The sequence below is a fragment of the Asterias amurensis genome, chromosome 14, assembly GCF_032118995.1.
Source record: "Asterias amurensis chromosome 14, ASM3211899v1".
NCBI classification, from domain to species: Eukaryota; Metazoa; Echinodermata; class Asteroidea; order Forcipulatida; family Asteriidae; genus Asterias; species Asterias amurensis.
Genome location: NC_092661.1, coordinates 7,179,504 through 7,196,191, shown reverse-complemented (window position 1 = coordinate 7,196,191; position 16,688 = coordinate 7,179,504). Strand labels below are relative to the sequence as shown.

Genomic DNA, 16,688 nt, shown 5'->3' with positions numbered 1-16,688 from the left:
ATCATTGGGTTTTGTTCTTCTTTCGTTTTTAAAATGTTTTCCATCCTTTGTTTTCTTTTTATATCCCCAATTGTTTTTTGGGTTGCGCCATAAAATTAGGCTGCACATGTAAGTTGTGTACCCGGACACAGAAACTATGCTCTTTGCAGCCAAATTAAGCTTGTTAATAACAGTTACAACATTTATAGAGTGCTTAAAGCCATTGGACCCTTCTGGTAAACAGTGTTGTCAAAGGCCCACACTTTGAGTACCACAACTTCTACATCAAATAACAAACCTGTGAAAATTTAGGCTCAATCGGTCATCGGAGTTGGGAGAAAACAACGGAAAAACCCACCCTTGTTTCCGCGCGTTTCGCCGTGTCATGGCATGTGTTTAAAATAAATCCGTAATTCTCGTTAACGAGATTTTATATTGTTTTGCTGTTTTCTCAAAAAGTAAAGCATTTCATGGGATAATATTTCAAGAGAAGTCTTTCACCATTGCCTTCTGTAAACCCTGTAAGTTATTTGTAAATCTGTGAACTTTTTTTTCTTTTCTGAACTGAAAGGGTCCAATGGCTTTAATACGCAAGTTTCTAAGCGCTATACCCAGATTGACAAAACAGTTTTAAGATGAGATTTAAAAGTGTCCAATGAAGGAGTTGCTTGAATGTGGGTGGGTAGCTTGTTCCAAAGTGTTGGAGCTATGACTGAAAAGGCACGATTGCCATAGCGTGTCATGGTGCGGGGTCCCGGGAAAGCTGGAAATGAGCGATTGAAGAAGAGCGAAGGCGTCGGGTAGCTAATGCAAGTGAAGAAGAACAGGGGGCTATGAGGTCTTGAGGGTTCAGCTGAACTTTGTTCCAGTTTTCATGACTTTTGCATTTATGTAAACACTTTGTTCCAGTTTTCATGAGTCTGTGTGTAGATTGCAAGAATTTTAAGTTTGAAGTCAATACATATTTCCATAAAGGAATAAAGCTTACCATTTTAGGTTTTTACTGTTTTAGCTCATTCAAGTGAAACCATTGAGAAGTCAAAGTTTTATTCTTGATATAAATCTTGGTGTCAGTTTCAATGTTTTCTGTAATTTTCAAGGCAGTGCATCTCAGAATTGATCAGCGACGTGAACAGGGAGTGGATTAAAGGGAAGGTACACGTTTGGTAAAAAATTACTCAAAACAAATATTGACTTAAAAACTGACTTGGTAACGAGCCTTGGAGAGCTGTTAGTAGTATAAAACATTGTGGGAAACGACTCCCTCTGAAGAAACGTAGTTTTTGAGAAAGAGGTGATTTTTCACTAAAATATTAAAAGACTTCTAACTAGAAGTCCTTTATTCCTGAAAGCACACGAATTCGTCCAACAAGGGTGTTTTTTCTTTCATCATTTTCTCGCACCTTCGATGACCAATTGATCCCAAATTTTCACAGGCTTGTTATTTTATGCTTCTGATGGGATACACCAAGTAAGGCTGTTACAGACACTTACAGTGTAGATGATTTGTCGAGTAACAGATCAAAGGATCCAGTGGAACTTGAGTTGGTAATAGAGGCTGTAGAGGCATTTTCATACAGAGTTCCTGTTGGTTGTAACGTTGATGTCTTAACAGCATCAGTGAAGTCATCTTCAAAGCCCAGTAATGAACCAAATGTTTTAGACTCTAAACCTGCAATTGGAGCAAAGATAAGAAGGAAATAAAACATCTTAACTACATGTACAATGTAAATGTACACGATTACATACACTAGCTGTTCCTTTACCTGTATCCTTTACCTGTTACAGCCAAGATAGTTGGTCTTTGAAAAAAGTAGGAATGTTTTGTTGCATGTATTGAGTCCAAGGAATAACCTACATAGTACACACGGTGTAGTGTAGGCTTTAATAGACATTTCAGACTATTTAATCCCATTTTTAATCACAAGGGCAAAGAAAGAAGAAGATCATGCGTGCAGGTTAATATATTCAATTTGTATATAGCATACATGTGTTGTAAAATGTGGCCATTTCTTCAAGTGTTTGGGCAAGTTGTCACAACTCAGCAACAAAACCTTTCCAAGGGCTACTTTATGTCACATTCTTGCTTGTTATCTTTCAATACATCAAATGATGGATATCAAAATCGTTTAGGAACTAAACAATAACAAAACAAGATTACTGGACACCTTTGGTAATTGTTAAAGACCAGTCTTCTCACTTGGTGTATCTCAACAAACATAAAAAACTTTTAAAAAACTGTGAAAATTTTAACTCAATTGGTCGTCCAAGATGCGAGGGAATAATGGAAGAAAAAACACCCTTGTCGCAAGTTGTGTGCTTTCAAATGCTTGATTTCAAAACCTTAGCTGATGTCCCAAATTCAATTCAAAAACTTAAGTGAGACATTACTTCTTTCACAAAAAATGTTTTCAGATCAGAGGGAGCGGTTTCTCACAATGGGTTATACTATCAACAGCACTCCATTACTTGTTACCATGTAAGCTTTTATGCTAACAATTGTTTTGAGTAACTACCAATAGTGTCCAATGCCTTTAAGAAAGTAGACAATACAGCATAAGTGAATAAAACAGAAAACAACTGACTTGAAGTTGAAGCTGTTGATACTCTACTGCTGCTGGTTAGGCTAGTACTTTGTCTCCATGGGTCATCTGTACAAAGAATCACAAAAGGTTTATTAATTGACGACTTTCAAACAGATGTTTTTAAAACCGAGCAGTTATTTTGGTCATTTTGTTTTACTCTTTTTGTCCAAATTTGAAATGCAAGTTAATCTTTTTTAATCATATAAAATTGCCAATCATGTCTGGACAACTCCAATTCATGTACCAATTTAGAGGTGTCTAATTAAACATGTACATGTAGTACACATTAAAGCCCTACCTTTACGTAGCGCATTGCATCTCTGAAGCCTATGACAATCCATTTCCAAACACATTATTAACAATGGCAGTTGTTCCTTCAGTATTTTGCTAACTTATTCAAATAAATATGAGTTTCTACAATGTAGATGGAAATGAATACACAGGTGTATGGTAATTCAATGATTCCTGATGTAAACCCCCAACTACATTGTACATGTACTTTACAATTTCCTGAACACTATGTACATGTACGTGTGTATTATGTTCTACTATTTTTACCTTTACGGTTGAATACACTCATCAATGCCAGTTTGTCATAGGAACAGGAAATGAAGTCACTTGTTCGAACTCCCCCTTTGATACCTATTCATGGAACCAGTACACACTCTAGACATCTACCTCATACATGCAGTGGATTAGGTAATAAGCTTACTATTACTGCATTGTAAGTACTTGTGTGAACTGTCTTAAAGTAAAACAGGGCTTATGTATAACATGTACAAAGCATTATGTACACATGTTTTTACATCCGTGCACAATATGTGAACTTTATGTTATTTGAGTAAATTTTGAGGATGGTGTACCAACTTTCTCATTCAAGAGGAGACAAGTGAAAATCTAAAGATGTTTTCTCCTTCCATAAACACTTAATTACAAATTATAAATAAAATAAAAAACATAAACATTTATAAATACATACATGTACATGTATATAGGCCTATGTAACTTAATGCAAAATACACCTATACCTACAATGACCTATGCACTCATGATACCAGACGTTACCGTGCACTACAGTCATACATGTAAATGTATCAATGTACACGTATCTAGTGTTGTGCATAAGGGCTGTTTAATTTGTAAACTGTTTTCAAGCCAATACAGTGTATAATATGCCAAGTACCATCAAACAATTTAGGGCCCAGATAATAATTGTCACACTATTTCACAAAGGTTCTTGTGCCACCCATACATGTATCAAAATTATTGTGATCAAGGGTGCGATTTGGCGGCGGTAACCAAAAACTGTTTCGGTTGTTGGTCGTTGGTTCTGCTGTTCAGACTGAACGATAACCGAGTTGTGAGCTTGGTTTACCGTTTTGGTTATGAAGTCAGAAACAGTTATTGGTTACAGCCGCCAAAACGCACCCCAGATTGCTCTTGCATGTAGTTTTTTTTATAATACACTGTAGTACATCTTTACCCATAAAACTTGCATCCCATCCATCACTTACATATTCCTTTAATGCACTCACTTTGCAGTCATGATCTTTCTCAATTACATTTTAGTATTAGGGGGCCTAAATAATCCATTTTGTTATACGAGTGTATTACTATACATAAATGTATTGAATATAAATTTCTTGCTTTGCTGTTTGATGATTTGTTATTGTTTTTGCTGATGTATCTCATTTTTGATTGATTAGACTGGACTGTCTTCATTGAGCATAGCAGGCCTGATGACTGTAGTATACACATCAGTGTATTCTAGTAACCCAGTTAATGTTTGCATGCACTGGCTGTCATCACAATCACCAAAGTCATTTGTGGTATATAACGGCCAGAACGCACGCGGGCGTGCTGTTATAACTGGGTGAGTTCATAATGCGCCATTATTTTGATCGCATGAGGGCGCTCTCAAACATATTTGTATCACTTCCGGGGTATAACATTCATACCCAAAACATTAAAGCATGAAACACACTACCACCACACACATCATCCATCACAGACAATAGGACCTTTAAAAGAGCCGTTATAATCCATGTCTAAAGCAACTTAATAGGGTTTAGTGTGTAACGCAGTAAACTGATTTAACACCGAGAAATATGCATACAGTCTAAATAATTGTGATTTTCAGGGTGCATTCAGACGTGTTTCCATTGTTCTTTTCAACCAACCAAAGCAAGGCATTTTGGGGAAAGGGTGCTCGTTTTTCTGGGAAACGTCATTGAATTTTCTGCCACCAAGGAGTTAAGATAGATTGTAGTTTCGCAAAATTCCCTTTCCCCCCTTCCTGGGGTTTAATGGAAGGGTCAGGATATTACGGCGTACGTGATACCGATTGAGTTGACTAATAATCTTACAACTTACACTTCACTAAATTAAAGCGGTAAGTTTAGGTTTTTCTTGTATAAATAAGTTAAGAGGCATGGAAGCCTGTAAGGAAAGTGGTAAATTAATTTATGTGAACTGATATGTGTAAATATGGTGGTAATATTTTTAAAAGTGATGTGATTGTATATTTAAGAAGTAAATTAAATTGGTACCTTCTTGGCAACTCGCTGGAAGCGGGAACCTCAACGACCTGGAATTTCTCCAGTCAATGAGTGCAGGAATTTATATAACAATTGTAAATGGTCTGGTACCTTCATTAGCAAATCGCTGAGAAGTGGGAATCTTTGCGGATTGGCATTTTTCCGTTCCCAAAGTGAGGAATTGGGAACCTTTGCAGATTGGTCGCAAAGTGTATTTATAATTGGAATTGGTAGGCCTATACTTCTTCATGAGTGGATATCACTAATTGGGAAATATTTTGAATAAATATTGCAGATTAAAGGATGGAATTAAATAAAGGGAAATCCCTTATTGTCGTTTTACCACTGAATTCAGAGTGCGGAATAAATTAACTCCTTGCAGAGTTCACTGCAACAACAAATCCTTGTGTCTGCGTTTTTATCAGGTGGTAACACTACGACGCAACAAAAGTGACAGAACGCCAATTCAAACTGTGCAGGACATACCCCCGGAAGTGATAAAATTACTAAATATAAAGTATTACTATTAAAGAGCGCCCTCGCGCAAAACATCAATACAAAATATGGTGCATTCCGGGTATAAGGCAAGAGCCTGCTATGATCATAATGACAGTCCCCTTTCACTGCTGGTACTATCAGTCTTTTAAACCTTATTCAACTTGATGTACCATCTCATGTTTTGTTACATGGTGGTGTGGGGAGCTCTGGGTGGAGGTAAATGTTTGCTTGGATTCGTGGCAGGACTGCAATTTGGTAGACAAATTCACAAGACTGCACCAATTAGGTACTTATCAAAATGAGTTGAATGAAGAGATCATACATTTGAGATCACTGTAGAACTCTTAATCAGATTGATGATTCACTGTCAACTTTTGTTGACAAAGTTTTACACAATAAGGTAGCCTACATGTCTTACTTTGCAATTGACAAACACAAGATCGCGGGGCTTGTCCAGTTGAGTTTACTGACCCAACGCTAAAAAAAAAGCTTCAGGCCTACAGTCGAGTATTAAGTTCAAGCTCTGGGTCACAGGGTGGCAAGAACATGTCTCCACATCTATCATGTAAATCTCTCACATAATTGCTCTAAGCGCCAAGGCATGGGCAACTGTTTCCGTCGGCCGACAGAACAACGTTAAGGAAGTTATGGTTACATAGAATCACTTATTGGCAAGTATCTTCCAAGAAGTTATTGGCCAGGGCAGAGGAACCTACATGAAAGACAAGTAAACTGGCCACATGTTCAGGAACAAGGTGACCCATGATTTATGTGGATTTTTGGCCAAGTGCAACAGCTACAGTGCAAGAGGGATGGGCTAACTGCTGCACACCAAGGCGGAAGGAGGCTGAGGAAACATCTCAAAGGTTCATGGGACAAAAACAGCAGAGAAGGTGAAAAATCAAACACATAAAATGGAAAGATACTGCTGGAACATCCTGTGAGTACATATGTATGTTGGACAGGTCTTGATGAGAGTTCACTGTCAGATGATGGATTCAAGATCTACATCTTTTGCGGGAAGAATAATAAACTCGAGCATAGTGTAAGATTCCTAGTGCGCAAGGAAATTGTAGCAGTCATGGAATGCCAACCAATCTTGAGAACATCTACCCGAAAACACCTCCTGTCAACATCTCCATCAACGAAGTGTACATTTATAAAACTGTTTTATGACAAGTTACAGGATGTCCTAGACAAAACACAAAAAGGGCATTGATGCCATTCAAGGAGACAGAAATCCAAAAGTTAAATATAATGCCTACCGACTGGAATGCACATGTGGGCGGTATACATGGAAACTAAATGAGGAATTTGAGACTCCAGGAGTTTGCCATACTGTAATAAACTACCTGACATGTTACCATTCACAATATTGTCATTGACAATCGATGCCTTTCAACTAACTCAAGGTAGAAGATTTGGAATCCAGAACTTCAACATTGTTGACAGACTTCCACAACCACTTTAGATTAAGAGGTATTATTGATAACATTTTCATATTTTCAAGGGGTACTATGTATCTTTTGCATCCGCAGGTAGTGGAGGCTGTTGACAATATACTTTTACAGCAAGAGAAAATAAAATCAGAACATGGAAGGATTGGTTTAGTTTCAGGGAACTTTCTGCAGAATCAGGGAGAGTTTGCAGCTCTGAAGTATCAAACATGTTGATATATTATTACAATATATACAGAATATTGAAAAAGTGTCTGATTACTGACAAATTCACTGGTTTCTATTTTTACCTGAATATTAAATTGCTTTTACAATAAAACTAGAATTGGCGTTTAAGAACTCGCCGCTACCCTTTTATTCCCTTAGTTTTGCTTGGTTCAGTTTAGTTTAAAGTATGAATTAATTCTAGTTTCAGCACAATGTCAGACCTGTATGTTTCGTTTCAAAAAGGGAAAGGGCACTAAGGCATTTTCTCCTTGGTAAAAGGCACCCTATGAGGAAATGCCTCAGTGAAGTATCAGGCATGCAATGTGGTCTTTTGACTGATCAAAACAAATAATAATAATTTCTTAAAGGAACACGTTGCCTTGGATCAGACGAGTTGGTCTATAAAAAGCGTTTGTAACCATTTGTTATAAAATGCATTAATTAGAAAGATGTTGTAAAAGTAGAATACAATAATCCACACAAGTTTGCCTCGAAACTGCGTGGTTTCCTTTAACTTTGCGAACCAACACGGTCAGCCATTTATGGGAGTCAAAAATTTGACTCCCATAAATGGCCGACCATGTAAGTCAACGAGGTAAAAGGAAAACCAGGCAATTTTGAGGTATATTTGTGTAGATCATTGTATTCTACTTTTACAACATCTTTATAACCATATGAATTTTATAACAAGCGGTTACAAACGCCTTTCAAAGACCAACTCGACCAATACAAGGCAACATGCTCCTTTAAAGTTGCAATATTGATTGACTTACCAGTTTGCAAGTTTGGTGGTGGAGCAGGGTGTCCAATAGTTGGAGATGTTATTATATTGCCTTGTAAATCCAATAAGAGTCCTGGATCTTTTGGACAATTCACATAGTTATGCTGGTTGTTTGTTGCTGACCTGTTGACTGATGTAGAACTGTGTAACGCTGGGCTGGAATGACTTGATACAAGTCCACCATTCTTGTCTGTAGTGTTAACAAAGTTGTTGGATCTGACTGACTGGCGTTCATTTACAAAGTCTGCAAATGGATCCAAGTCTTTGCCAGGTTTTGAATCTATAGATAGTGCAGCAGGTGATGGTGTGTAGAAGGTTGATAAACCAAATGGATCCTGTGATGATGATTGACCAAAAGCAGCTCCTTCAACTTGACCTTTGTATTTCTCTATCCATTGGAACTGTGGCACAATATTTTGTCTCATCTTTTCCACACACACTGTAAACACAGTTATTATTAAAAACCTGTTAATAAAATCTTAGAAAATAATGCACGATCCTGGTGATAAACATTGTACTTGCGTGAAAGCCCACTTCAGTCTTGGTTGCATTGTTTTTTATGCCCATGTATATATATCACGTTACTTTTTCTTTGTTGTTTAACTGAAGCAACTGTGTTCTGGAGAGCCGTTCATTTACATTTCTTTGCACCTACACTCAATGTTTCCTACACATCGTGTAACAATAGTGAACATGGGAATTTGAATGTTTAAAAAGATAAATAAGCAGGACAAACTAGACTATGTAACAAACGACTGCAAAGTATCGACTTAATACCAACAGGATAAATCCTGCACCAAGCATATACGCTATAACCTCAAACACGTCAAAGTCAAAGTCAAATGATTGCAAAATGTTAAAACTGGGGCAATCAGTTTTGTGATGCACTTTTGTAGTCTCTCGTACCTCACATTAAAATGGTGTAAAATGTCAGTGTGAAATTTGTTTGCATCCAAAACACCATAGGCCTACGTCATATTTCAAATGAATGGCAACAGTGAAACTTTGTGAACAGGAAATTTAGTTGATTCCAGAATCAAAATGCTACTCATCATGCAATGATGTCATGTATAAAATTCCGCTCTGAAATTACATTTTATTTCAACATAATAAAATCGCTCGCTCGTTCTTTCTATAAACAAATCAGGATTCATTTTAAACAGCTAAAATCCTTCAATTTTACACTTTTTTTCGCATGAACTTAAAGACACATAATTTTTTCCACATTCATAATGACTCTTTTACAAAATGAGTGCATCAGAAAAACAAAATTTGAACTTTAAGCCCTGCTTTAAATTATTCGTCAACATGTTTTTGGTTTGGATTTTAGCAAACTTATGTTACTTATTCATTTCTATACTTTATGCATTTTCTATAATAACATATGGTTTAATGAAAATTAAATGCAGGTCTGCATTGTTGTATCTTTTTTACGTCGGTTGTTTTTCGGTTTAATAGTATTTTAATAGCCTATTTTATTTTAATTGGTCTTGTTTTTTGCCTTTAAATTTTTATTGTTAGACGCATTTAGGAATGTTTGATTCATAATGCGCCTTACATTATAAATGTTATTATTATTATTAACAAGTTATTCAGGATAGAGAAACTTTACAAATACTTACTCATAGTACACTTCTTGATGTTCATGAAGAAATTTGAAGATTTGGCTTCAAAGGGAACCTCAATGACAAGACTAGATCCTGATGAGTTGATCTTGACTTGAAAGATTGCTTGGTCTACTGTTGGGGCTCCTTAACATAATGACAATACATGAGTGATATTATTAGTCACTATTACTGTGGACTGTGAGTTAATTCAACACCACTCGAACCAGCGTCCTTAACACAAATTCCAATGTAGACTAAGGTCACAGTGGAAAATGACTGACTGTTGACCCTGGCTCTGTTTCCTGTGCAAGGCGGATATATCCATTAGCCTTGATGCGTCCATGACACTATATATGTACATTACCATAGGACTACAAACATGTACATGTACAAATACATGAAGACGACCAACACAGTAACACAAGGAATAATAAAACATTCCTTGTAAATTACATCAAAGATGGCAAATTCTTAAATTCTACTCTTAAGCGAGCAGTTTAAAAAAATCTCACACCACTCCACTCCATGTACTTGTGAGTGTAGATACTGGTATAGTATTCAAATCGGGGACCCTAACCACAGAGGACAACAAGGTCCCTGGCAGGGTGAGGTCCCCAGTTGGCGAGTGTCTAGGAAACCAATTGGAGTTGTTGCCGCCAAAAAATAAGTCTTTTCTCCTGTGCCAATTTTTTTTTTTTTAATCTCCAGTCATCTGGATTTTCCTCTATTGGGAAAAATCAAACATTTTTAAACCCTGGCTGTGCTCCATATTCATCTGGGTCAATGGGCTTGTGACTGCCAAAGGCATCCTAACCTTTGTTTAAGACCCTCCTTTCATTGATATACTACACAATCCTGTCCTTGGGTGTTTGCTGTTTATGTTTGAAAGCGCCCTCTATCAGTGAGAGAAATAAACTACAGGAGCAGCGCTTTCTATCTGGCTAGGATGATAAACACAAAATCTAGCACCAAGTCTGCAGCTCAAACACTTTTGTAGCCATGTAGTTTGAACTTCAGCTTCTCACCTATTGCGATGCAACTTTTTATTTTTTTATTTACATTGCAATAGGTGAGTGCCACACAAAGTAAATTACATGACTCTGCTAAAATGGGTTGCAGACATGCACTGATGGTATGTGAACTCATGCAAGTGTATGTTTACTGTAAAAGACCACAGCTGTCTTTGAAAGAGCACAAAAGTTTAAACAGTACATTGAGGTCTACATTTGAATTGTTTTTTTTCAATCAGTTAATTAATTTATGGTCATTATACACATTGTATTTTCAATAGAATAGGGCCTATATTTCAAAAATAAAAAATAATATCTTACTGCCGGTAGTAGTATGTTTTACTTCATGTACAAGTATCAGGAAAAACTTGCATGTGTACACAAATGAAACGACGGCTGCATGTGCAAACTTCACATTATGCACATGTACAATGTATGCACATACATGTACATTACATGTTTTGGTATACAAACAAAGCAGATCATCAAACAGCTTAATACATTAAGATCAACAAATTCATTTTTAATTGCTCAAATAGTGGGCCATGTATTTCAAGTTCCCTTTTTCATTGCCCATAGGTACATGTAGATGCCAAGGGTATTGACTCTGGTTTTGCTCTATGACAGACAGTGCATGGCAAGTTACAGCCATCTTCCTGCTATCTTGTTAGTCAATCTGGGAAGGTCAACATATAGTGGTATATTGGTTACTTTCTACTCCCAGCTGATGTAATAACAGAACACCCAAGTGTAGCAGCCGTCTAAGAACTTGGCAATGGACTCAATCAGGGTTTTGGGGGAGGAGGACTATGTGATTTTGTGTTACAAACATGTTTGCAGGGAAGTTAAGTAGTCAGCCATCGATTTCACCAAACTCTTCCTAACTAAGGATTAATCTTAGGACTGAGGACGAGTTCAGTTCCGTATCCAAAGACGTAGGACACATTGAACCCATCCTAAGTTAAAACACGTTACTCATCCTCACTCGAGATGGGATACATCCTAGCGTTTTGTGAAATCGGCTGCAGAACTTTTAAAATTTGTTACAAATCATGTAGTGCAACAATCACGACATCTCCTGCTTTCACGAGAACAGGTCTCTGTCTTAACACAACAGACTTGTACATAGATAGGGACATGTCTTAACATATGAAGAACTTTGGCCTCGTTTTGAGCAGATACATGTAATCCCTCAAGCTGTGTGAGCTAACTGTGGTTAGGGCTTGAGTGCACAGCCAAAAATGGGACAATTCATTTATAATTTAGGGGATCAAACGTCTAGCTACTTCGTAAGAAGGGGCAGGAAGCATGAGAATTATTTAAAACAAAAACTAACATAGTAAGTAGGAGTAATAAATCAATTTCATAGAAATCAATTAAGTGGCATATTATGTTGAGTAGATTACAAACATTATACAGAAATAGGCCTATTGAACATAGTTTTATAATGACAAGAAAATTCATGTTGCACAACAAACTTGATTCAACAAGATATTTCTGTACATCATTAAACAAAAAAAAGGACATGAGACCCTTCTACTAATGTGTTGAGTGATAATTTTATGTAGTCCTATATTTTTGGAAATTTTTTTTACGAAGTATTAGCATTTTTGATGTACCCACCCACATATTCTGCAAAAAAACAGCCCTATTAACTAAATGTAGTGATCCAGCCACGTCGAGTGATGTTCGATTCGAAGAAAAGCACAAAGTTCCAAGATTCAAATATACTTTTGGATATTAAAACGCTACATTGTCAATTCAGAATGCTTCTTAAATATAAAATTATTGTTGAGGCATAAAGAATGATGAATTAAAACAGCAAAAAGCTTTGCCAAACGACGTATTCTGCTTCCGATTGAACGATGTTTGTGCTTCGCTCAGTTTGAGGAGGTCTAGCTTTCCGCCACATAACGTTTGTGAATTAGATCTATGGGCGGATTGATATTAGTTTTAGACGGTGTCACTCGGTTCATTCATAAAAATGACCGGATCTAATTTAAAGATGGCGATTTGCTTTTTCTTTTGATCGTGATTGACTCTACGTGAAGGAAAACTTTTGTAATCTTTGAACAAATTACGTCAGAAATGTCATTGTTTTAACTCTTCACGGAGGTGAGCATAGTTAAATACTTAATTTATGCTGTTTTATGCTGTCTTAATAGAAGTTTCATAAGGATTCAGACAAAACATTCATATCAGTTGTCACCGACGTCCGCGGATATTCGGATATTAAAGAATATCCGGTTACTCGGTTATAATTACAGAATTATCCGGTTTGTGAATAGGTATTCGCGCCCTATGCGGATATCCGGTTAAGAAAAAAAAGGCATTCGCAGTTACGAATAGGAAAACCTATTCGCCATTAACCGGATATTCGAATAATTCGCCCAGGCCTACCCACTAGCCATATGGCTCGTAGTCCAAACTATGGAGTTGCAAGCTCTCCCAAACTTCATAATTTTATACAAAAAGTGCCCCTTTTTCCAGTCCACCAATCACAAAACATGTTACATGTACATGGATGGAAAGCTTATTTTATCTAGTTTCATAAACTGTGCGACTTCTGGTGGTGCGAGATTGCTAGTGAGTTTGCCGTTAAATTTAGTGGGACAACCCCCGCAAAAAATTACAAAATGTGGTGTGACCTCCATAGGAAACTGATTATTTCAGTAAAAATGCATCCTTTCAATCAAAAAGTGCCCCTCTTTCTTGGCTTTTGATTATATAAAAAGTGTACCGTTTCGAAAGAGAAATATAATATACTCTACGATGCCGAGCGACTTTGTAAGTTTAACAAGGTCACTTTTCTAAAACTGATGAAAACGTCTCCCAAGTGTGTGACTTTGAAGGGAATTTCCCGTGTTGAACGGGTCGCTGTGAAAGGCGTTGAGCAGATGCACACTAGTTCTTCATATGAAAGTACACCTTTATTGCGACACATAAAGACGTAAAATTTGAAACCTCACACATGCATTGCCTGCATAAAGGGCATAAAGACCCTATTGTATGAAGCAATTTTGAAATGTTTACATCAACTATACATTTTGAGTTGTTTTATTCTGTAAATAGAGGGCGCTAGATATTTTATGACATCATGTGTGACCTTCAAAGTTTCATAACTCAAATCTTACTCGCAAGAAGCGACTATTTTCAACCAATTCACATTTTTCTGCGGTGAGTTTTGGTTGTCATATATTCATCACAAATCTGTCATTTTCGTGAAATAATGCAGCTCCCAACGTTAAAAAATTCCTGTTCATGGTCGCATTGTCAAGGTCTGCCGTGCGTACGCAAGTAGCGCATTTATTGCTTTGCATTTGCGTGTTAAGCTGTGCAGTTAAGATATGGTGACCAAGAATTACATAAATTTATGTCTCGCATCTTTGCACGGCAGCAGACAACACTGTGAGAATACAATCATAACAGGAATTTCTTAACGTTGAGAGCTACATTACTTCATGAAAATGACGGATTTGTGAGGAATATTATGACAACCAAAACCCATCGCAGAAAAATGTATGCTGTCATGGAATGTGAATCTGTTAAAATTAGTGGCTTCTTGCAGGTAAGATTTGAGTTAAGAAGCTTTGAAAAATGTCCACCCAGGAAATGGACCCTGATATCCAGGACATCACTGTTGTATAAAACAAAAGTGTAAGGCAGCCAGGTCTAAGCATGTGTGGCAACTTTCAGTAGAATACAAGTCTTAAAATTACCAAAAGTGGTATATATATAGAGAGAAAAAGTGCACAAAGACTATGGAATAATACAACAATATCAGAACAAAAACTAGGTATTTTCCGCTATCGCAGAGAAAAACAATGGCAAGTTTTGCCCGAGGAACTTTGTAAGATTTGACAAGTTTGGCAAGTGAAATTGAAAGTAATCCCTGACACCTATCTGAAGGAGGGCACCGAGGAACCAGATCTAGATCACATTGGCACAAATGAACAGAAGAACTACATGTACTATAGCAGGCAAGGCTTTTGAGACCACCAGGATCCTGTGTATAAGGTTACTACAGAAAGGAAAATGTGAATTTTCTTTTGCAACTTAATGAAATATGATTTACAACGCCATTCACTTACCCAGTACATACTGGAAATCGCTACTAATAGCAAAAATAGATTCCAGTATCAAATCACTTGAGCATTTCACTTGGTGTTGGTAGCGGTACACAAACAGCCTACAACAAAACACAACAGATGCAGCTTTTAAATAAATACTTGCATTATAATTATTTGTTAATTCCCTTAAAAAATGCAGATCAAAGGATATCTTTCAGCAGGCAAGAAATGGATGCAATCATTTCTAGAAAAACTAAGCAAATAGAACAAGAAACAATGCCTTATTGTCTTGTGTATATGAAAATATCAATCATAATTCGTATAGTATATAATAAATAGGGTAGATGGCCTTAGCTTTCGATCCAAACCAGACCTTCTTCAGAGGCATAAAATGAGTACAAAAAATAAATATCCATTTATAGAAAAAGAGAGGGGAAAGGGATTAAAGGAAGGATCCAGAAAGAAGCGGGAAAATAACAGCCAATCAAAGTTTCTATTTCAGAAACAATTGGTGGCTATGAACCAATAGGAGTAAAGTGGCGAGGACAAAGGATGTTTCGTATGAAAGGGTGTAAAAGTGGTAAATGCATTGTTCGATAACAATGCAGGGAAACATGAAAGGGTAGAATTAGAGAGCAAGTTGCATCATGATGCAACTAACAATGGTCAATTAATAAAGACTAGCAAGATCAAAGGTAGGATGGTATTAAAAATAGGTATGAGGGACCTGTGGAAAAAAAGGGGGGGGGGGGTTCTTACATGAGATAGTTAATAGACGATGTGACCTATGTTTACATTCAAACCGCCCTCTGTTGACAAAACACTATATACGTCATGTTTCGCCGGGCAAAAAGACTTGTAGTCATGGTAAGATTGCATACACTTTTTAGCTGGCTGCCAAAACACAAAGGTTTTGCCCGGCGGTATGCGCGCGAATCATGTTATGGTTTTCATGTGACGTCAGAGGTCACATCGTCTATAGTAACAAATTCATAAGAACAACTTAAAAAGTCCAAAGGGTTTGACTGTCTTGAGTTGGTGAATCCAGTGTGATTCTCTATGCTTGAGGTGTGTGTCATCACCATTGCAAGCTTCAATCACCAGAAGTTCAACATCATTGACACTATGATTGGGGCTGTTGAAGTGGATAGAGACTGGGTACGGTTTCTTGGTCTTTATGGAAGAGACATGATTCGCAAAGCGAAGACTAAGTTTGGTCTTAGTCTCTCCCACATATTGTAGCCCACATCTCTTACATGATATGACATAGACTACATTACAAGTGCTACATTCGGAGTCTGTCTTAATGTTGTATAAAGAGCCAGTGGTATGACTCTTCACCTTAAGTGAGGGCTTAATGTACAGACACGTTTTGTATTTGGAACGGGTATATATATATACATATATATATATTTTTTTTTTTTTCACAAGTCGTACGTCTAGTAAGAAACTTTCATTTTTCTTGGTTGTTGTATCCCTTCGGGGTGATCCCATTGATTTGCTTGTATTTTGTTTTTAATTGTTATAACCATATCCCTTTTATCTCTTCCCACTCCCTACCTGTTCTTTTCAGAACAATTTCTAACATTTTTCCTTTCTTTACAGATTATTAATAAATCATTATTTTTCACCCTATAGGTTTGTAAATACAACTTTAGTTTTGTTCGGCATCATAGCCACCATTGTTTCTGAAATAGAAACTTTGATTGGCTGGTATTTTCCCGCTTCTTTCTGGATCCTTCCCTTAATCCCTTTCCCCTCTCTTTTTCTATAAATGGATATGTACTTGTTTGTACTTGTTTTATGCCTCTGAAGAAGGTCCGGTTTGGATCGAAAGCCAAGGCCACCTACCCTATTCATTATATATATATTTTTTTAATGCAATTTGCCAGACACACAAGGCCTGAAGGCCACTTCAAGGTGTGGGATACAAACAAATTTTTTCAGAGGCCATTGA

The 16,688-nt window shown here is 36.9% G+C and overlaps 1 protein-coding gene across 1 annotated transcript in view; it reads right to left on the bottom strand.

Moving 5' to 3' along the window:
* LOC139947564 (inositol polyphosphate 5-phosphatase OCRL-like) overlaps positions 1-16,688 on the bottom strand; it is a 58,600-nt gene that overhangs the window by 28,710 nt on the left and 13,202 nt on the right. Inside the window, exons 4-8 of the mRNA XM_071945508.1 lie at positions 14,753-14,850; positions 9,667-9,795; positions 8,037-8,483; positions 2,565-2,630; positions 1,474-1,651 (exon numbers count right to left, since the gene is read on the bottom strand). Coding sequence (XP_071801609.1) covers positions 1,474-1,651; positions 2,565-2,630; positions 8,037-8,483; positions 9,667-9,795; positions 14,753-14,850 — 918 coding nt within the window. The remainder of the gene's footprint in view (positions 1-1,473; positions 1,652-2,564; positions 2,631-8,036; positions 8,484-9,666; positions 9,796-14,752; positions 14,851-16,688) is intronic.